Genomic DNA, 23,031 nt, shown 5'->3' on the forward strand with positions numbered 1-23,031 from the left:
ACAAAAAAATTGAAAAAATGGGGATCAGTAATAATAGGCATGTAGAGTGTTGTCTTATGATATTTCTAGAGAGCGTGTTTTGCTTATCACAAATATGATAAAAGTTTTAATATTCGATTCTTTAGTGGTGGTCCTAGCCACTCCACTCCCAGAAGGTTAAAAATGACATATTTCAAACTTAAGCTTGCTATTTCAAAGTCAGTGATAACGAAAATGATGTGAAATTTGATTTTTGAACCTTTGCTACGGATTGAGCCTTCTACGACACAAATGACACAATTCTGTTCAAATAGTAACATATTTACACTTTAAACAGTTAAATTTAAGCACACGTTTTAATACTTAAAATATGTGACGCAACTCTTGTTTCATATGTCCTTCTACTTCATGAAGCATCATTGCATTTGTTATGCTCAATTACGGAGGCTTCTCAAGAAGACGATATTACGATAGACCGGAGATGTTATGGGCGGGATGACTGTCAATCAAAGTCGACTTCAGCGAATCATATTGTTGCTAGCGGACGACTTTAGCGAATCACCGATAGAATGGTCTTTTTCTCTCTCTTTTACGTTAACACACATCACAGATAAAACTCAAACAAAACCATCTTAAGAGGAACGTGTTATAAAACAAATACGGTTTATACAAAAAAATTAAACGATTTAAATAAGGCTAAAGTCCGCCGTGCTGTCACAGGTAGACGCTCTCAATTGGGCTAGTATTATAGTCGCGTGCGAATGACGTATTTAGGTGCGCTTTGTTTGGGATTGCGAGCCCGCGGCATTTAAGCCAAGCAGTTCAAACCGAAGAAAAGGCGAATGTTCAAACTCTGCGAATGTGTCAGATCCCGACCACAATTCTGGAAACAGCGGCGAGGAGCCCTGGTAAGTACAGAGAGCAACGCGGGTGGAGTCCGAACGACAAGCAGCAGCAGACGCGGAGCCCCTTTGCAGGCCGCTGAGTGCTGCTTAGGGCTTAGTAGGGATGAGAATGTTGAAACAGTGAAAATCTAAATATTTACTTATTTAAGTTAGACTAATGGGGTAATTGTAAACTGGCGACCGGTACACGAGCGGTACCTTTCTAACACCCAAATACGCGGAGGTAGGGAGTTGTATGGCTGCATACTGACATACTGTGGTAGCAGAAGCCACACACACCCCAACCTACCTACCTGCCTAAACTGTTACAGCTCATTTTTAAAATATATATAGATCGATATTGTCTCACGATAGCTGACTAGATATTTAAAGTAGTAAAACATATTTACGGTGACCTGGTGTACCTGGACTCGCCAAGCTCCCTGGAATATTTCTGGCCGCTCCTTTTCGAGTTTAACAGCGAGTTGTCTTTCTACATGAGTCCTTCTGTGACAAATCACAATTCGCAGAGGCTACAGTAACCGCGATTACGACAGGATTTGACGATGTGTGTGTGTGTGTGTGTGTGTGTGTGTGTGTGTGTGTGTGTGTGTTGTTTAATGCTGTTACTGTGGTCTGGTAGAACAAAGCGAGGTTCATCGAGGGGTTTATGTGGGGCATTACGATGCTGGCATTAGTAAAATTAGCATTCTTTTGTGCGTGGTTTGTCTTTTGTATGCGTTAGAATTACATTTGATTTGACAGCCTTACTATATGTTGTCATTGCAGCAGGTATTTCAAAAATATATGTATCATAGTACTAGATGGGCACTCACCATAGAAACCTTCAGTGTTAAAGTTAAGAGGTAATCGGGGAGAAATCACGGAGTGATTTACAAACCTGAATTTTCTACATTCAAAAGTCAATGGCTGTAAGATTTCCAATTAGCTCATTATAGTCAGGGTTATTTAAGCTTCATGTGTTATTTTAAAGAGTGACACCTAGGGGCTATTTATGTTTTATGAACACAGCACATGGGTAATAATTCTTCAAATCAAGCCGTTTGATTAAAAGTGTTTATTATTTACAGTGGATTCAGAAAATGTTCGGATCCTTTTACTTTTTTCAAAGTTTGCTATGTTACAGCTTTTTGTTAAAATCATTTAAACTAAGCTTTTCTGTCTCTAAGCAACACTCAATATCCCAGATTGACCAACTGAAACCAGAATTATAAGAATTTTTGCAAACATATTTAAAATTAAAACGTGGAACATGACATTGACACAAGTATTCAAACCCTTTACTCAGTTGTGGCAGTGATTTCAGCCTCAATTCCATCCTGGATTTAGGGATTTTATGCAGTTCTTCTCTGCAGATCCTCACAAGCTCAGTCAGGTTGGATGGAGATATTCAGTAAACAGATATTTTCATGTCTCTCTAGAGATCTTTGATTGGGGTCAAGTTTGGGATTTGCTGGGACACTGAAGGACACTCCTAGAGCCAGTCCTGTGTTGTCTTTGCTTTGTGCCTTGGGTCATTGTCCTGTTGGAAGGTGAACCTTCAGTCTGGTCTGAGGTCCTCACTTCTTCTGTCACTTTGGAACTGTGCACCTGCTTCAATCACTATTCTCCTTCAAGGTCCCCTTCTGCAATTCTAAAATTGTTATGACTGCTGCAAAAATTTCTTCAGCTTTTAGCATGGATTATGTTTAACATGAAAAATATGCATTTGTGCTGTATACTGTAGTCCAATGCAAAAATACATATATGTATACAAAATTGGACCTCCCAAATCATAGGATGAAATTTATCACTCTTGGCTTTTTTTTTTTTTTTTTTATCTTTCAGCATCTTACATCTGGCAAACCCCTAACAAAAAAAAAATCTATGACTCATAATTGTGTAAATAAATCTATAAAAAGAGACAGAAAATGACTAATATTGATATAAACATGGCTCATGTTGGGTGTATTACTTCTCTTAAGTAAATGCTGTTTTTCTGCAGTGCACTTTTTCATTCTGAACCAGTTTGATGGAATAAATATATATATATATATATATATATATATATATATATATATATATATATATATAAAATATGAGAGTAAGATATTTGGTGTTCTATATCAAGCAGTACAGCTACATGTGAGACTTTGTGTGTGTGTGTGTGTATATACTGATAGATAAGAGATCTATATATAGATATATATGTATATATATCTATTTACAGTACTGTGCAAAAGTTTTAGGCAGGTGTGAAAAAATGCTGTAAACAAAGAATGCTTTCCGAAATATAAATAATGATTGTTATCAATTTACAAAATGCAAAGTGAGTGAACAAAAGAAAAATCTAAATCAAATCAATATTTGGTGTTACTACCTTTTGCCTTCAAACCAGCATCAATTCTTGTAGGTCCACTTGCACAAAGTCAGGGATTTTGTAGGATTCTAGTCAGGTGTCTGATCAACCAATTCTACCAAACAGGTGCTAATGATCATCAATGTCACACGTAGGTTGAAACACAGTCATGAACTGAAACAGAAACAGCTGTGTAGGAGGCTTCAAACTGGGTGAGGAACAGCCAAACTCTGCTACCAAGGTGAGGTTGTGGAAGACAGTTTCATGTCATGGCAAGATTGAGCACAGCAACAAGACACAAGGTAGTTCTACTGCATCAGCAAGGTCTCTCCCAGACAAAGATTTCAAAGCAGACTGGGGTTTCAAGATGTGCTGTTCAAGCTCTTTTGAAGAAGCACAAAGAAACGGGCAACGTTGAGGATCGTAGACGCAGTGGTCGGCCAAGGAAACTTAGTGCAGCAGATGAAAGACACATCAAGCTTATTACCCTTCGAAATCGAAAGATGTCCAGCAGTGCCATCAGCTCAGAACTGGCAGAAACCAGTGGGACCCAGGTACACCCATCTACTGTCCGGAGAAGTCTGGCCAGAAGTGGTCTTCATGGAAGAGTTGCAGCCAAAAAGCCATACCTCCGACGTGGAAACAAGGCCAAGCGACTCAAGTATGCACGAAAACATAGGAACTGGGGTGCAGAAAAATGGCAGCAGGTGCTCTGGACTGACGAGTCAAAATTAGAAATATTTGGCTGTAGCAGAAGGCAGTTTGTTCGTCGAAGGGCTGGAGAGTGGTACAATAATGAGTGTTTGCAGGTAACAGTGAAGCATGGTGGAGGTTCTGTGAACGTTTGTGGCTGCATTTCTGCAAATGGAGTTGGAGATTTGGTCAGGATTAATGGTGTTCTCAATGCCGAAAAATACAGGCAGATACTTATCCATCATGCAATGCCATCAGGGAGGCATATGATTGGCCCCAAATTTATTCTGCAGCAGGACAATGACCCCAAACATACAGCCAAAGTCATTAAGAACTATCTTCAGCGTAAAGAAGAACAAGAAGTCCTGGAAGTGATGGTATGGCCCCCACAGAGCCCTGATCTCAACATCATTGAGTGTGTCTGGGATTACATGAAGAGACAGAAGGATGTGAGGAAGCCAACATCCACAGAAGATCTGTGGTTAGTTCTCCAAGATGTTTGGAACAACCTACCAGCCGAGTTCCTTCAAAAACTGTGTGCAAGTGTACCTAGAAGAATTGATGCTGTTTTGAAGGCAAAGGGTGGTCACACCAAATATTGATTTGATTTAGATTTCTCTTTTGTTCATTCACTGCATTTTGTTGATTGATGAAAATAAATGATTAGCACTTCCATTTTTGAAAGCATTCTTTGTTGACAGCATTTTTTCACACCTGCCCTAAACTTTTGCATAGTACTGTATATATTATAGAGAGAGAGAGATAGATATGAAATCTATTTTATTACAGAAGTTGTCTGTCGTGTCCATGTTATTCAGCTTTGCCCATTCGTTACTCCTACTGTGCCCATCCTCTCTCCAGACCACCACATGACACTCTCAGTGCTGCTAACTCGCTCTTCAATACAGTCAGTTGTAATGGCAAGGCAGAAAAGCAAATTATCTATTCAAGACTGTCGAATTTTAGAATGGCAAGAGCTGATAATGAACGTTGAAAACAAGAAAATGAACAAAAATGAGCTGCACATAAAAAAAAAAAAAAAAATCAAGAACAAAGAGAATTGTCCAATAAATGAGAGAGAAAAATACCCTGAACAATATGTGAACAGAAATGCATAAAAGCAATATTTTATAGAATGTAAGTTAGAGGATAAAGTTAGTCATAATATTGCTTTTGATGAGGCATTAATGTAATTTATCTTTTTATTTGCTTTTTATTAAAATTTAATTTTAATTTTTACTATGTTTTCATTAGTATTTAAAATGGACAGTTGTAGTGAAATACTCAATTAACTGATTTTCTATCTATAATAACTAAAGACCCAATCGTCTTTCTCCCGTGCTGCTTCTTCTGTTTACCATCTCTTTAACACTAGAATTACCAGAGCATGCGAAAAAACTCGTAGATCCATCCCACCTTAAAACGCTTCGCACCTCTCCGTCAGTGTTTTCTGTCCTGTAAATGTGCGGATAAGCAGCAAGCAGCCTGCTATCACATCCCCCACCCTGCACAGTTTTCTCAGCTCGAGTCTGTTTACCTGCGTGTCATTTGCTTAGAGTTGTATAGAGTGAGAAGTCAAGCAAAATGACACCTTTTATAAGTAATATATCGTTATTTGGAACACTTGCATTTCACGTGTGTTCCGTGTCTACAACAATCTATGTACAGTAAACACATCGTTAAAACAAACGTTTTTCATATTTTGGTAATAATTGACAAAATGTGGACATGAAGTGTATAATGTGTGAAGCCTGAATTCCAAATATCAAAGAAACACTTTCACAAAAGGTACAAATATAATAGAACAAATGTGCTTTTGTTCAAAAATATAACTGCAGAAAAACAACCTGTGTTAGGGTGCGACATCGACACGCATTTGCTACGACAGCTTTGGTAGCACAACGGTATCAACTGTTGACTGGTAATCAAAACTTCACGGGTTCGATCCCCGACGAGTCCGTTTTCAGAAGTGAGCTGTTCGTATTCGTACTATTTTAGAATAAAAACATGCATTTGATTCCAGTCTGTAACAGCCGGTGTAATTTATGACACTTGTAAAGTTTAGCTTTTTATTTATTTATTTATTTTTTTCCCCCCAGTTTTATTCTGTCAGCCGCGTTCACGATCCCAACTCCCCCCCAAATGCATTTGACACTGCTGTTTTCACTTTTCACATAGACGCGCTATAACAGAGGTGAACTCAGATAATGATGACGGTTCTACATCGGATCAAGAATGTACTTTTGCCATCACCGTATTTTGTATATGTACATGGGAAGCTCTCCACTCTTTACACTGTGGGAAGTAAGTACTGTAAATAAACCAAGGTAAATAACATTCGATCTGGCTCTTACATACAAGTACGGCGCATGTGCCCAAAACATTAACATTTATATGTTACTTACATATATTTTCGATTCTTGTTTTCTTTTTTTCACATCTTCGCGCCCCCCTAGGGGAGTCCACCCCAAAGTTTGAGAACCACTGTGATAATGTATCAAGCAGGGAGCTCGCACTCCTTGGGAAAAATGTCTGTTAGAGAATGCAGCTTTTTACTTCACCAAAAGCTGTATGGGTTTTTGACATGGGCACAGTTGAGGTGTGGGAGCTAATTCTGAGTTTCAGTCACCATTGATCAATCACAAAATAGCTCTGCAGTTATATTTAAGCAAGCACATCCAGAAAAATGTTTGTGGATATGCATGGACAAAGACAGATTAGTCTAATTGTGGCAACCATCTTGAGATATATCCTGACCAAGGAACAAATACTGAGGAACCTTAAGCAGAAGGTGCAGGTTCCTGTTAGCACTGCATGTTTGCACTTTTTCACAAGTTGGTGTAATGTTTGTCTTTTTTGTTTTCTTTTTGTGTGGATTTGTTTCTGGCCTCAGGCCTAGGGGAACCTTGGCCAGGTACAAGCCACTGTTGCTACAGGGTGTAGCCACAGCAATATGGTGAAGAAGCATCAAAGAAGCAGGCAGCAGTCACGAGTCTCGGACCAGACTTCTCTGTCCTCCCAGAAATATATAAATGCTGCATAGATCAACATGATGATCAGTCAAACAATGGTGCAAGCCAATTACCTCTGCAGAAATAAATAGTGTTAACACATTTACTTTTGTTCAACAATAGTATTGTGGTCAGCTATCAAAAAGTACTTGATTAGAAACCAATTTCCCCAGACCTCATTCATTTCCAAAGGAAGCAGACAGTTCTGTATCCCCACATTCTGTGTGGATGAGTTACTAATCAAGCTAATCTTTTGCAAGACAGGTAAATATTTATGTCCTATAGATAGCCGCCAACAATAACCTGTAGCAGAATTTTCCAGAAATTTTGCCTTTTCTTTAAAGCACTGGTTTATAGCCCATTACACTAAGCAACACACAGAAATGCCATTTTCTTTAAAGCACTGAATTATAGCCCATTACAGATTCACTTACTGTAAGAAAAACTGCTACTTTCTCCTCCAAAGCCATTCATAATGGTGTCAGTGTTCTGTTACAACCAGGGCCATCATTTTTGATGGTTTGTTTGTTTGTTTGTTTTTACGTAATTTCTGTTGTGTGTCTATGATTTAGTAATTGTGTCCTGCAACTTTTAAATGTGTGGATATTCTGGGTACTTTGTGGCTGGAGCCCCAGGAGGCGGGGCCACCGTGATGTCACTGCTCCTGGCTTTATATTCAGTCAGGAAATATTGCAACGGTGTTGGAGTTGTAAGGATTGTTTTGTGGTGGCATGCTATTTTTTTTTTTTTTTTTTGCCTTATTTTCTATTTTTGCTAACAAATCTCTCCATTAATTACAATTTTTTCTTTGACCTTAAGTACCCAAGCTGAGGGGGTATGGTAATCCTCCTTACGGGTATTCTTTTGGGTCATTTGTTGTTCTTTTGACAGCTCTGCCTATTTAGGGTCTGTAAGGCTGGAAGCCAGCAGTTAGTAGTAAGGAGTAGCTGCATTGCTGAGAACCTCTTCTGGGCTAGCCAGTAAAGCTCCTGGCCTGTCATGTGGCAGTATTTTTGTAGGCCTCACTTCTGATTTGGTTATGTTCAAGTCAAAATGCACAGCTACCTCAAAATGTTGTCACACAATTGCATAAGACTGTACAGAAGACTTCCAATTATTCACGTGCCTGTAAAATCCCATGTGCCTGCTGCTGACCAGCCATCAGTGCAAATGAGTCATTAAGTTTGAGATGGCACCCAACCTCTTGATATTCTGACATGTGGGAAAATCGTATACTGTACTCTGGCACTTAGCTGATCTGGCAGTTGTAAATTTCTTCCATAAAAATGTAGGTGAACTGGGGTTCTTGATACTGCCAGGATAGGCTCAGGAGTACCAGGCCTTGAAATGATTTTAGTGATTTTGAGAATGTACTATGATGTTGTTATCTTAAATAAATTCTAATATATCCACAGAAAAAGAGGAGAATCCTTCCTGTCAGTTTCATTGCACTTCTGAGATGTCAGATGACCTGAAGTAGTAAAAAGCCAACTTACAAGAGCAGTGCAAACACTGAGAAGAAGAAGAAAAAAAATGGGGCGTTGAACATGGTCTCTCTTAAAGTAGACCTCATGGAGCGAAGAATTTCCCACATTAAGGAAGAGGACTGTGAGTGGGTGCCTGTTCCCTTTGCACAAGACAGTGCCTGCAGAAAGTGGGATGATGGTCAAGGTGGGACTTGTAATTTTAAGGAGGAAGAATCCGAGCGGCAGGCTGCTGGTGTTAAAGTGGAGCCTTCAGATTATTTTTCCGTTAGCCTTGAAATGCAAAAACATAAGCAAGTCCATGTTTTTAAGGAAGATACTCCTTCAGAAAATGATGCCAGTTCACAGACATGCCCAGCATTACAATCCAAGACTACTTGGTTGGGGTCCCGAAGGAGGAGAAGATGTCTATCCCAGCTGCGTCTGAAGCCAGAGTCACTTAAGTTTGAGGACAAATTCTCTGTGTGGGAGCAACAGCCTGAAATATGTAAGTGATGCAAATGTTGAAATTTCAAATAAGAATAATTGTAAATGAAGTGTGGGGTTGTTAGATAATATTGTATTTGCACCAGAGCTGCTAATGCGTTTTTATGCTGTCATTTGTGAGACATGGAAGGTCTGTCATGAAATTATTTTTAAAAGTTTTAATAATGCTAACTCATTTCAACATAGTATTAGTGACCACAAAGATTAGAACACACTAGACCAGGGGTAGGCAACGTCGGTCCTGGAGTGCCACAGTATGTGCAGGTTTTTGTTCCAACCCAGTTCCTTAACGAGAACTCAATTATTGCTGATGAAGCACATATTGCTTAAGTGACATTTTAATGCTTCATTTTAGTGGTCTCGCTTGTTAAGGTTCTCCAACCTTAATTGCTTATTTCAATCTTAAACTGCTGCATTCAGTGTTTTAATTGCTCTAGACGAGAACAGTGCCATTCAGCCCACCAAAGCTCGACAGTCCTATCCACTTATTTCTTCTAAAATAACATCAAGTCGAGTTTTGAAAGTCCCTAACGTCTTACTGTCCACCAAACTACTTGGTAGCTTATTCCAAATGTTCATTGTTCTTGGTGTAAAGAAAAACTTCCTAATGTTTGTGTGAAGTTTACCCTTAACAAGTTTCCAACTGTGTCCCTGTGTTCTTGATGAACTCATTTTAAAATAACAATCTCAATCCACTGAACTAATTCCCTTCCTAATTTTAAACACTTCACTCAGGTCTCCTCTTAATCTTCTTTTCCTTAAACTGTAAAGGCTCAGCTCTTTTAATCTTTCCTCATAATTCATCTCCTGTAACCCTGAATCATCCTAGTTGCTCTTCTCTGGACTTTTTCTAGCGCTGCTATGTCCTTCTTGTAGCCTGGAGACCAAAACTGTACCCAGTACGCCAGATGAGGCCTCACCAGTGTGTTATAAAGGTTGAGCAGAACCTCCTGTGACTTGTACTCCACACACCAAGGCGCTATATAACCTGACATTCTGTTAGCCTTCTTAATGGCTTCTGAACACTGTAGGGAAGTTGATAGCTTAGAGTCCACTATGACTACTAAATCCTTCTCATAAGGTGGACTGTTGATTTTTCCAACTGTCCATTGTGTATTCAAACCTAACATTTTTACTTCCTATGTGTAATACTTGACATTTACTGACATAAAATTCCATCTTCCACATATCTGCCCATGCCTGTCTGCTGTCCAAGTCCTTCTGTAATGATATAATGGATTCTTGATTATCTGCTAATCCACCTATCTTGGTATCATTTGCAAATTTAACCAGCTTGTTACTTATATTCCTATCTAAATTATTTCTATATATTAAAAATAGCAGTGGCCCCAGCACTGACCCCTGTGGAACACCACTCTTCACACAATTCTGAAGAGGTTCCTCACACCCTCATCACCCTCTGCTTCCGGTGTCTGAGCCAACTCTGCACCCACAACACCCTGAACTCCCACTTCATTTAGTTTGATGCCCAAATTCTCATGTGGCACTTCATCAAATGCTTTCTGAAAGTCAAGATAAATAATATCATATGCTCCACTTTGATCATGACTATTTGATTTGTTGCAAATTCCCATTTTTGAACAATATAGTTGTGAAAGTGTGGGAATAATCATAGTGCTATGAAAAAGTAATTGCAGGTGAAGTCCTGTTCCCAAACCCTGGGGTATCTTGTAGGTATCTTGACCACCAGTGAGTGAATGAAGAACACAGACTACTACACAAATGTTTAAAAAAGAATGCCATTTATTATTCCAGTTCAAAAATCATACTTTGGGAAAGATCTATGCATACTTAAACGATAGTCAGGGAATCATAAGGGGCACAACACAAATATGTAATGAACACAACAAGTAAATAATCCCAGGTAAGATTAAAAATGATAAAAAAAAAAAAAACTATTAAAATCTAGACAGTCCTCAATCCAGCTATTAACCTTTCCTATAGCCCAATGTCCATAGAGATCATTCCAGAAAGCACTTTCCTAGCAAATCTTCTCCTTCACCTCTTCTCTAGGAGGACCATTCTCCTAAAATGCTTTACAGCTCCTGACTGTGTTCCCCATCAATCATCCAGACTCGATGTCAACCACTCACTCCACTCTTGTGTGCACATTCCTGTTTGCTCACTGCTCTAGCATTCAGCAGATCAGACTCATCTGTCTGTGATGATCCCAGGAACAAATCTCTCATCTTCATTACCTGTTGATCATCCAGACCCAATGTCAACTGCCCACTCCACTCCATTCCTCTGTTCTCATTACATTACATCTTGCCTGAAGAAGAGGCCCGATTTGCCTCGAAAGCCTTCATATTGTAATCTTTTTAGTTAGCCAATAAAAGGTATCGTTTTTCTTGACTGCTCACTACCAATCGAATAGAAATACATTTTTGCAAATTATTTGTAGTGATGGCTTGCATTCACAGTGGCAAAATTCCATCCCTCCCCAAAAAAAGGAGAAAATAAAGAAATAACAGTTTGTTCTTCCAGCAACTTCTGGAGTCCAGGTATGCCTTAGAGGTGCATGGCTTTAGAAGAAGAAGAGCTGCCGTCAAAGGGTAAGGCAACGAAATCTGCTTTCCACTTTTCCCTTCCGGTTTACAGAAGCCCCAAAGTGCAAGTGGCAGAAAAATGTAATACAAGTGATTATATACAAAATTTGAAATGACATGCTCAAAATTAAAATGAGTGGTTTGGGACTCCACTGCCCTCTCTGCAGAGCATCTACAACTGTAGAGTCCGCAGGAGAACTGCCTCGACCCCCCAGGACCCCACCCACCCCCAACACGAACTGTTCACACCTACCCTCAAGCAGGAGGTATAGAAGCATGAAATGCAGGACATTCCAGGCTAAATAACTCTTTCTTCCCCAAGGCCATTAGACTCCTAAATAATTGACTGGAGTTTATAACTGCGGTTCACCTCATTCTATCTACTGACCGATCTTCTGATGGCTCCTTCCAGAAGGATAATGCGCCATGTCACAAAGCTCAGATCATCTCAAGCTGGTTTATTGAACACGACAATGAGTTCACTGAACTCAAATGGCCTCCACAGTTGCCAGACCTCAATCCAGTAGAGCACCTTTGGGATGTGGTGACACGGGAGATTCACATCATGGATGTGCAGCCGACAAACCTGCAGGAACTGTGTGATGCTGTCATGTCAATGTGGACCAAAATCCCTGAGGAATGTTTCTAGAACCTTGGTGAATCGAGGGCATGAAGAAATACTGCAGTTCTGAAGGCAAAAGGGAGTACAACCCGGTACTAGCAAAGTGTACCTGTGAAATAAAGTGGCCAGTGAATGTGTATTATGTTTGGAGCAGGTGTCAATACAGGACAGTGCCACTTTCAAATCTGATTTCAGCACTGATGCTGCCATTCTAGTTTAATGAAAGTGAAACTATATTAATATTAGACCTTCTTTTGTTCATTGCATGTGTGTACACTGGAGCATTATGTGCAGTACAATTCAAGTTGCACTGCTGTACAATCAATATAAATTAACATAAATATGATTAGGGTGTGTGTTGTCATGGCAGGGCTCTAGTCTGACCCTATTATCCTTTATACTCCTTATTACGTAGACCATAACAGAATGGCCTAAATTCCACACGTCATGTGCTGCAGTTCAACACTTCCCTGTTTCTTTTACATCTGTAACCCCAGGCAAGTAGACAGAGCACCAGAACCGGCAGGAGAAAAAGTTAGACATCTATTCATGTACACTGCTCAAAAAATGAAAGGCCCACTTATGAATGCGAGTATAGCATCAAGTCACTGAAACTTGTGGGCTATTGATCTGGTCAGTTAAGTAGCAGAGGGGCTTGTTCATCAGTTTCAGCTGCTTTGGTGCACTAGAGGGGCAACAATGAGACGACCCCCAAAACTGGAAGGGTTTCACAGGTGGAGGGAGGCCACTGACATTTTTTCCTGCTCACCTGTTCTGTCACTCGTTTTGCATTTGTCTACGGTCAGTGTCACTACTGGTAGCATGTGGCCATACCTGGACCCTATAGAGTTTGGTGGCACAGGTAGTCCAACTTCTCCAGGATGGCAGGCACATCAATATATTTCCCATTGCCAGAAGGTTTGCCGTGTCTCCCAGCACAGTCTTAAGGTCATGGAGGAGATTCCAGAAGACAGGCAGCTACGCGAGGAGAGCTGGACAGGGCCCCTCATAAAAGGTCCTTAACCCATCAGCAGGACCCATCCCAGTTTATCTTATGGGATATCATTTCACTGTACAAATCTTTCAGCACTGCACCTGTCAACTCTTTACAGTACTTTATTTAGCTAAATAGCGGCTGCTGCTAGTTCTTCTGGGTCCCCATACGGACAAAAGACCCAGTGACGGTTCTACTACCATCACAACAAAGACTAATTCCTAGTGTATTCTGTGAGGGTGTGCTGCTCAGACCTCGATGATGCAAAGCAGTCCTAAAGAAGAACATTTCCACCACCGTGCTTCATAGTTGGTGTTGAGTTCTTTTGCTCAAATGTTGTCTTTTTGCTGTCTCCAAACATGTCCGCTGGTGCTTTGCTCAAATAACCCTATCCTTCACTTTTCTGTCCCGAGTACAGTGATCCAGTAGTTTTGTTTTTTGCCTGGGTTTTCATGAGCAAACTTTAATCTTGCCCTGATGTTCTTAGAATATCTTCAAGCGTCACCTCCTGTGTAGATGTAATTTGCGTTGTAACTGCTGTCCCCTTAACCAGCTGGCAGCTACGCTTCCAAGACCTGTGGTCTGGATAAGTTACTGAGGCTAATCTATAAATACCAAGCCGTTCCTCTAACAAATATTTTCCCCTCAATCGACGGTTTAAACATAAGCACACACAAGCAGATATGTAAAAATAGGTAGATAAATATTAAATCAAACAATAACAAAAAAAATGCAAATTTCACACGTAGAAAATTAGTGTATATATATATATATATATATATATATATATATATAATATATATATATATATATATATATATATATATATATATATATATATATAATATAAATATATAATATATAGATATGTATATCCCTCCACCAAAGTAAAAACATGACACCACCAAATATACAATAACAAACCCTCCCTTGTCCCAGTAACATATAACAATGAATGAATGCGGAAAATGGCAATAATAGTGAACTTGAGTCTGAGTATACAACTGTGCTGAATATGGATGAGTGGTCAACAGATAAGTGATGTGTTTGTTTTTCACGGAAAAAATGGATCAACCTCACCGTGAATCCTTGGCGTGTGGTGGATAATGTAGTCCAACCCTGGGGTCTCTGATGATGATTGAATTGAAGTAAGTTCAGCGGAATGAAAAAACAAACTGGATACCAAAGCGCGATGTGGAAAAATAGCAGGTGATGGTGGTTCATTGTAGTGAAATGTAATCTCCGTCTTTCTCTTTTCCTCCCGGTCTGTTCCCTTCTGATTGTTTATATAGTAATGAGCTGGATGTAATTGATTGATTGATTGTAAACAGGTGCTTTCCATCTTGGGGCGGCAGTCTCTCTCCATCACCCGTCCCCCCACTGTATTTATAGGATGACATTCACTGACGTACACATTATAAACAGCAAACGGGACGATGGAAACCAAGCGCACTCAGTACAAACATTGAAAACACTATTACTATGTAGCCCCGCTACAGTGTGATCTGTATCTCATGGTATACTCCTGCAATTTCATGGTGACAAGTGCTACCTGTAGAACCGGTGATGAAATTCTGGGCTCCTTAGAGACTCCCTTTGGCATCTTACGCTCTGCTCTTGGCTTGAACTTGATGGTGAGGCCTGGCCTGAAGAGGTTAGCAGTTCTTTTAAATCGTCTCCATTTGTAGTTGATCTTCTGGACAGTGCAATGCTTAATTTCCAGTTGTTTGGAGATCTGTTTTTAAATCCTTTCCCAAGCTCCTGGGCACCTATAACCTCTTCGTTTGTTGTGGAAGTGTTATCACCTCTGCATGGTGATAACACTTCAACAACAATTTAAATATCAGACTTCGTTTAAATAAGAAGACAAGTTCATATAAGATTCTCTCTAATGATATGCTAGTCATCTACACTCGATTTTTAATTTGATGCATCTAAAGGTACTGATAAATGAAAAGCTACAATTACTTTCTCCATTTATATAGAGACTAATTATTGTACTGTATGAGGATGTTGGGAGTAGCAGAAAAGCATGTGAGGGTGGTGCAGGATATGTATGAGGACCGTGTGACTGCTGTGAGGTGTGCAGCCTGGTTCAGGGTGAGAGTGGCATTACATCAGGGATCGGCTGTGAGCCCTTTCTTGTTTGCAATGGTGATGGACAGGTTGACAAATGAGGTCAGATAGGAGTCTCCATGAACTATGATGTTCACGCATGATCTGTAGTGATGGTAGACAGCAGGTTGAGACAAACCTGGAGAGAAGGGGAATGAAAGTCAGTAGGAGTAAGATGGAGTACATATGCGTGAATGAGAGGGAAGGTGGTGAAAGGGTGCAACTGCAAGAAGAAGATGTGATGAAGGTAGGCAAATTTAAAAACTTGGGCTCAACAGTCCAAAGCAATGGAGACTGCAGGCAGGGTGGAATGAGTGGAAAAAAGTGGCAGGAGTGATTTGTGACGAGTCCCTTCAAGAGTGAAAGGGAAGGTCCATAAAATGGTAGTGAGACCTGCTATGTTGTGTGGTTTGGAGATGGTGGCATTGATAAAAAGACCGGCGGCAGAGCTGGAAATGGCGGAGTTGAAGGTGGCACGATTTTTGCTCAGATTAACGAGGTCAAACCAGATTAGGAATGAGAATATTAGAGGGACAACACAGGTAAGACAGTTTGGTGAAAACGTAAGAGAGGCGAGATTGAGATGGTTTAGGCACGTGCAGAGGGGAAATGAGGAGTACATCGGGGGGAATGTTGAGAATGGAACTTCCAAGCAAGAGAAAAAGACGAAGGCCAAAGAGGAGGTTTATGGATGTGGTGAGGGAGGACATGAAGGCCTGGGGTGTGGCAGAAAAATGATATAAAAGACAGGGATAGATAGAAACGAATGATCTGCTGTGGTGACCTGTAATTGGGAGCACATGGAAGAAGAAGAAGAAATTACACAGTGGGCCACAAAAAGTTAACATGTAATATTATTATATTTTATCTAAACATTGTTTGAATGAAGATCAAATCATGATATGCCCACATATGTACTTACTTTTTCACACCTACACCAGTTCATTTCCACTTGGTAAGCATGTCTTTCAGAGGTGTCGAGTGTTTTGACCACATTTATGTGAATGTGCACACACTTGTTTTTTAATAATGCTTACCAAATCTGTGCTGTCTATACTGGTCTCAGTTGTTGACCGATTTCAGTTATTCAGGCATCTCGCATTCAAATGACTGTTTTTGTTTTTGTGTCTGTAATTTTTTAGCTTAAAATAATCACATTTTGGTCACGGAAGCATCCCTAACATTTTCATAGGAAGTCTTGACACTTGTCAGACAGGTGGACGGTTGCAGTGCTCTAAAGGACGATTATATTATGATAGGACTGAAAACCACACAAATGCTCTCTTGTTGATTGTGGTTTCTGTGTGGTATAACTGAATAATTACTTCTTCGTCTTCCTTCTCTTCTTTCGGCTGCTTCCATTAGGGGTTGCCACAGCAGATCATCTTGTTCCATATTATGACTGAATAACTAAATCTGTCAAAAAGGTAAGAGTGGGCATATCCCTACTTCTGCAGGCAGAACCCTTAATACAGTGAGTGTGCATTCACACAAGTGTGGTGGGGGTTTCTGATTAATCGGGGTACTTGGGGCGGGTTCATAATTTTGGTACCCAACACCTTTTATGTTGTACTACTCTGAACATTACGCATAATGACTCCATAAGTGAGTATTGGTCTCCTTTGTGTGGTATCATTCAGTCTGTGGGTATTTTTTGGCATCACTGTTGCTTCTCCCAACCCTCAGAAATAGATGATAGAGAAGGCTATACACACCTTAATGTTAAATTATCTCAATTGAGTCTGTCTTGTTGTACACTCACACAAGAAAATAGAATTTTTTTTTTTGTTTTCTTTTGTTCACCCTTAAACTGCCACAACCGGCTATAGTTGGTTCCCAGTGCAGTTTGCCAGCACGCCGGAGCTGATCAGTTCGTGCCGTACATTCGTTGAGCAGCCAGCTTGTGACCACTGGCGCCCCCTACATCACAGTCCTTTGGATTCAGGCGCTGCACTAGACTGGCCTGCCAGCATCGCCCTTGTCATCTGTGTGCAGCCAGTTCAAGCGCAGTTGGCTCGGTGATTTACTGAATTTCATCAATGGCGTCAGTTGCACCTTGTACATATAATAAGAGATTTTTTTTTTTAAGTTTTTGCAGTTCATTGACAGTGTGTAAAATGATCAGTGTTGCAGTAATTGTGATGTTCTTTTCATGAAAAAAAATGTGTGCCATTAAAATTTCACTTTTTCTTGGTGAATTGTGACATTTCCTTACAAAGTGCAGCAAAAAAGTATTTTGCCATCCAAGGAGGGGTGCATTAACCCCGTAAGTATGTGGCGGTTTAAGAGTTAAACTAGACCTGCAGTGAATAAACACTGTTTAAACGTTTCATTCGTTTGAAAGTGAAAAGCTCTTTAGTAAATTACAAAGCTTTTCGCCTCTAAACCCCAGGCCCTCAATTCTATTCAGTTTATTTCTACATAGCAGTCTTCACAGAGTGCAGGTGCAGAGCGCTGCAACAAGTTCCCCGGTAAAATGCACATGTAGATTTTACAAATTACTAAATACAGAGTTAGCACACATAAAGGCACATTTGTTAAACAGACGGACAATCAAGAAGAAACTGTTTGATACTGTAGCAGTGAAAACCAACAAAATTTGTTCAATAATTAATTGTTGAACTATGGTCAGTGGAGGAGAGGAAAGCAAAAACAGCAGAATCAATAGGGAATATAAGGCTCTGGGGGTGGTGGTGGTCCGCAGTCATTTTTAGCAGGCAATATCAGACACAGTCTTGGCTAACTGACCTTCCAGCCCCTCCTGGGCATTCTACAGTAGAGTCTGTGCTAAGCCATCCAATCTGGTGGGACAATCTTTCCATCCATTGACTCCCAGTATTTGAGATGACTTTTCTATGGACATGAGATCTGCTTGGTGGTAGGAGAGCAGAACCAAGTGGTACAGCAAGATAGTTAGAAGAGAAAAGGAATAAATTGGGGGTTAGTAACGGTTCGGAGATGGAACATGTACAGCTAATCAGCAGCTCTAGTTAGGGTATGCTAGACTAAAGTTGTGCATCTTCAGCCTGAGACTGAAGGGGCATTTCCTATATAAGCAGAAAGACCCTGCTACTCCCACCAATCACAATGTGCTTTAAAGGGAAAATATTATTTCCACATAGCTTCCTTGTCAAATTGTCAAACTCCACTTGGCCAAAAGTATGTGGACACTCCTCCAAATGATTGTGTTTAGGTGTTTCATTGTTAAACTCGAGCACATAGCCATGCAATTTCAATTCCCGTAGATTGGGTCATACTGAAGAGCTCAATGACTTTAAATGTGGGACCTTCAGAGGATGACACGTTTGCCTCAAGTTATTATGTGACATTTCTGCCCTGATCTACTGATGTTGCTTTTACGTTGTGCCCAGTAGTGCTGGGTTAGAAAGTAGGCCTCCCTGTGACATAAATTTGATTAAGAAGGTCCAAAAGTTCATGAATGTACTCTTAATTTTGGCAAGGTTGTGGGGTCCAGTGACTGTGGGGCATCTGTTGGTGAAGAAAGATTCAAGGATCTTGACTTTGCTGATGATGCTGTGATCTTCGCAGAGTCATGGAGGCTCTGATTGGGGCTCTTGAGAGACTGAGCGAGGAGTCTGAGTGTCTGGGCTTGTGATAAAAACCAAGAGCCAGGCCTTTAATGACCTCTTGGGCGCGGCCATCAGCAGTGTGTCTGTCTGCGGAGAGAGTGTCGACCTCATCGAGAGGTTTACTTACCTTGGCAGTGACAGGTCTCTGGTGACTCTTAGACGGATTGGGAGAGCATGAGGGTCATGAAGTTGCTAGAAAGGTGTGTGTGGCGCTCCTGATATCTCTACAAAAGGACCAGGGTCCAAGTATTTAGAGTCCTGATGCTTCCAGTCTTGCTATATGGTTGTGAGACATGGACGCTGTCCAGCGACCTGAGATGAAGGCTGTTTCGCCGTGTTGTGGGTGCAGCAACGTGCTGTACCAGTGCATGCTCCCTAACCTGACCTGACTTGTATTGAATGGCTTATTGTTTCCAAACCTCTTTCTGATGTTTCTTTTTTGTGAAGTCTAACTATACTTTTAATTTTTTTTTTTCTTCTATCTCTTAAAGCAGGTTTACAAGAAACCACCAGCTTCTACCAATCATCATTTTCTCAGACCTCTCCTCTACACACGTCTGAACAGAAACAATATGGTGAAAATATTTGGATGTCACCATCTGGGTCAGAGACATTGATACCAGTTGATTTGCAGTGTCATTCTTTCCATGAGAGAAATTCACCAAACTCTGAAGATGCCTGTGCTCATCAGCAGGTGCAAAATACAAATCCATTGGCATCATATATCTGCCAAGAATGTGGTAAGAATTTTAAAAGTAAATTTGATTATAACGATCATCAGCAGGCCCATATGGAAGAGAAGCTACACTGCTGTTCTGAGTGTAATAAGCAGCTGTCATGCATGAGCAGTCTTCAGAAGACACCGTAAAATTCATACAGGAGAGAAGCCATATTGCTGTTTTGAATGCGGTAAACGATTCTCATGCATAAGTAGCCTCCACAGACACCGAAAAATTCATACAGGGGAGAAGCCCTATTGTTGTCCTGAATGTAACAAACGGTTCTCACAGATAAACCATCTGAAGAGACACATGCGGGTTCACACTGGAGAAAAGCCGCATTCCTGTGCTGAATGTGGCAAACGATTTTCGGAGCTCAGCACTCTTCATACACACAAGCGAGTTCACACAGGGGAGAAGCCACACAGCTGTCCAGAATGTGGCAAACGATTTTCTCAAATCAATCATCTTGAGAGACACACTAGAGTTCATTCTGGAGAGAAGCCGCATTGTTGTTCTGAATGTGGCAAGCGATTCTCACAACTGTATACTCTTCATATACACAAAAGAATTCACACTGGTGAGAAGCCACATTCCTGTTGTGAATGTGGCAAGCGATTCTCGTTACTTGGCAATCTTCAAAGACATATGAGAATTCATACTGGAGAAAAGCCACATTGTTGTACTGAATGTGGCAAACGATTCTCAATACTTGGCGATCTTCACACGCACACACGAGTACATACTGGAGAGAAACCGCATTGCTGTTGTGAATGTGGGAAACGATTTTCACTTCTTGGTGACCTTCAAAGACACTTGCGAATTCACACTGGAGAGAAGCCCCATAGCTGTCCAGAGTGTGGTAAGCGATTCTCAATTCTCAGCAACCTTCAAAGGCATCGAAGAATTCACACAGGAGAGAAGCCCTATTCTTGTTCTGAATGCAGCAAGCAATTTTCATGCTTAAGCAGTCTTCAGCGACATACAAAAATTCACACGGGTGAGAAGCCATACTCCTGTTCTGAATGTGGCAAGCAATTCTCAACTATCAGTAATCTCACAAGGCACACAAAAACTCACACTGGGGAGAGGCCACATACCTGTGCTGAATGTGGTAAGCGATTCTCACAAATAAGTAGTCTGCAGAGGCACACACAAATTCACAAAGGAGACAAACCACATTGCTGTTCTGCATGTGGGAAACAATTTTTGACTATCAGCAATCTTATAAGGCACACACAAGTTCACACACGGAAGATTAAAAGAAAGGCTGTGCCAAAAAAGAAACACCTTGACTAACAAGTGAGGTCAGGCCAGTGTACAAGATGTTATCCTTAGAGCCAAAAAAAAAAAATCTTGTTTGAGATTCAAATAACCCTGAACTGGTTAAGATGGATGAATGGGCAGTTGTTGGAAGGTGCCATTGTGACGTTCATCAGTGCAAAACTAATATACAGCACAATAAATGACAATGAAGCATGTGCCAATGAAGGATAAGCAAATTGTTTGACATAAACAGCTGACTGTCAAAGAAAGTTGGGGTCACATTCCTGTTTGCTCATTTAGGCAAAATGGGACACACCTATTGGGTTTAAAACAATAAGCTGAGGAGAGATGGGTGGGCTTGTGTACAGTTGCCATATACATTTTCATTTATTGAATTCAATGTACTTCATAGTAAATACAAAACCTCAATTCTGAAAAAGTTGGGACAGCATGGAAAAGCTAAAAAAGACAGAAAACTGTGACTTTTAAATCCAAGTTGAAAACAGTATAATAACATGGGATTTCATGTTTTCCCATTGTATGTTTAGTGTAAGTAAACTCTTCTTTTGAAATTGGTGCTTATAGAACATTCCAGAAATGTTGGGAAGAGCCCTTTTTTTTTTTTTTTTGGGAATTGAGTTTTGTCAATACTTTTCAGAAATGTTAGGTAGGTTGTGTAAAGTGCTTTACCTTAATGACCCATCATCATTATAATGGAAGACTCCATGTGTCCATTTAGTTGGAAGAAATTCCACATCTAGCATCTGAACAGTGAATGTCAGTGCACGAAAAAGAAATATGTGATGGAGAGGCTGCTTGTTGATAAAAACAAAAAACATCAGCTCGTCATTCTCCACGTAGTCTCTTTGGTGCCCCAGTTTTACTGAATAATAGTTGGGTTTTCTGATAGAACACCATATGAACGTGTGCCATTTTGTGAACTGCATACACTGGAAGAGAGGCGGTGAGAGGATCTGTGGGCCAGTGCTGCATGCTTCTGTCTCTGCTGTATTCCTTTCATTATCTTCTCAAGTGTAATGATAATTCAAAACTATAAAGGATAGATGCATATTTGGAGAGGTCTAATAAGTGATAACAATAGAGAGATAGATTTCAACTTCCGAGTAAAGATGATCCTGAGAAATCCACTTATGGTGTGGATATCAAAACCTGGTGACAGGCAGGTGGACGCCTCATTGATTCCAGCACAGTAGCCTAAAAACACCAAGAGCAGTCACATAGGCATGCAAAGCTCCTTGAAGGCCCAACTGTAAAATAAACAGATTTATCCATAATGTAAAGTTAACATGTGAAAATAACAGAAAATGATTGCCTTTCCATGGAATGTGTTGTGTTATCCATCAACTTTTCTAACTTTGTTATATATTTTACTAAAGCTTCATGAAAGAGAGTCGTGAGCTGACAAGCTCTTACAGAAAATCCAGCACATGGTAAGTATTCTGAGATCTGGAAGTGACCTGGACTGGCCAGAAAGTGATTTCACTTTTACAGATGAGCAGTCATATGGTCTAATTATTACTCCAGTAAAAAAAAAAAAAAAGGTCCAAAATGTAAAAATATTACAGCTGGCAAGAGGGCAGCTACGGTGTTCCATAGGCCAACCGATTACTGAACCAACTATAATCAGACAAAGGCTGGGCATGGAAGTGACCAGACCACAGGATCCAAAACTACTTCCGCCTGAGAACTTCTAAAGAGTAAAGCATTACAAAATATTCATCCATCCATTATCCAACCCACTATATCCCAACTACAGGGTCGCCGGGTTCTGCTGGAGCCAATCCCAGCCAACACAGGGCGCAAGGCAGGAAACAAACCCCGGGCATGGTGCCAACGCACTGCAGGACAAAATATTCAGATTTCTTCAATTCAAATTTCTCCACAATGCAACATTTTAATACATGACAAGGGGTTGGTGTACACAGGAGGTGAAACGAGGAGCCCTGGTTACACCAGAATTTCCTATTTTTATATATATTTTATATATTTCCTATACATTTTAAAATATATATAATCACACGTTTACTTATTTGGTCGACACTTTCATCCTACGTGACTTACAGTAGTTGAGATATAGTTGCTTACCTTTATTTTGTTTTTCCAGTTGGAGCACAGGCAGGTGAAGTGACTTGCTCAGGGTCACACCATGTCAGTGGTGGCATTTGAACTCGCAACCTCATCATTTGATGTTATCTGCACCACACTTCCAGTCAAAAGAATTTACACGTTATTGTTTGG

General features: G+C 40.4%; 1 protein-coding gene across 3 annotated transcripts; it reads left to right on the plus strand.

Annotated features, from left to right (window-relative positions):
• Positions 1–539: 539 nt before the first annotated feature.
• On the plus strand, positions 540–21,640 carry LOC114643718 (zinc finger protein 93-like). 3 transcript variants are annotated; one of them, XM_051927600.1, is made up of 3 exons: positions 540–887; positions 8,342–8,897; positions 19,279–19,806. In XM_051927600.1, the coding sequence occupies exons 2-3, from the start codon at positions 8,474–8,476 to the stop codon at positions 19,653–19,655; spliced, it is 801 nt and encodes a 266-aa protein (XP_051783560.1). In that variant the 5' UTR covers positions 540–887; positions 8,342–8,473; the 3' UTR covers positions 19,656–19,806. The 3 variants fall into 3 exon arrangements, with proteins under 3 accessions (XP_051783560.1, XP_028648070.2, XP_028648071.2); XM_028792237.2 differs by having other exon boundaries at positions 552–887; positions 19,279–21,640; XM_028792238.2 differs by having other exon boundaries at positions 552–887; positions 19,282–21,640.
• Positions 21,641–23,031: the final 1,391 nt, after the last annotated feature.

The sequence above is a fragment of the Erpetoichthys calabaricus genome, chromosome 5 (assembly GCF_900747795.2).
Source record: "Erpetoichthys calabaricus chromosome 5, fErpCal1.3, whole genome shotgun sequence".
NCBI lineage: Eukaryota > Metazoa > Chordata > Cladistia > Polypteriformes > Polypteridae > Erpetoichthys > Erpetoichthys calabaricus.

Excerpts from the sequence above, each read along its gene's own strand:
- LOC114643718 (XM_028792237.2), top strand. The coding sequence starts at position 19,819 with ATGCGGGTTCACACTGGAGAAAAGCCGCATTCCTGTGCTGAATGTGGC.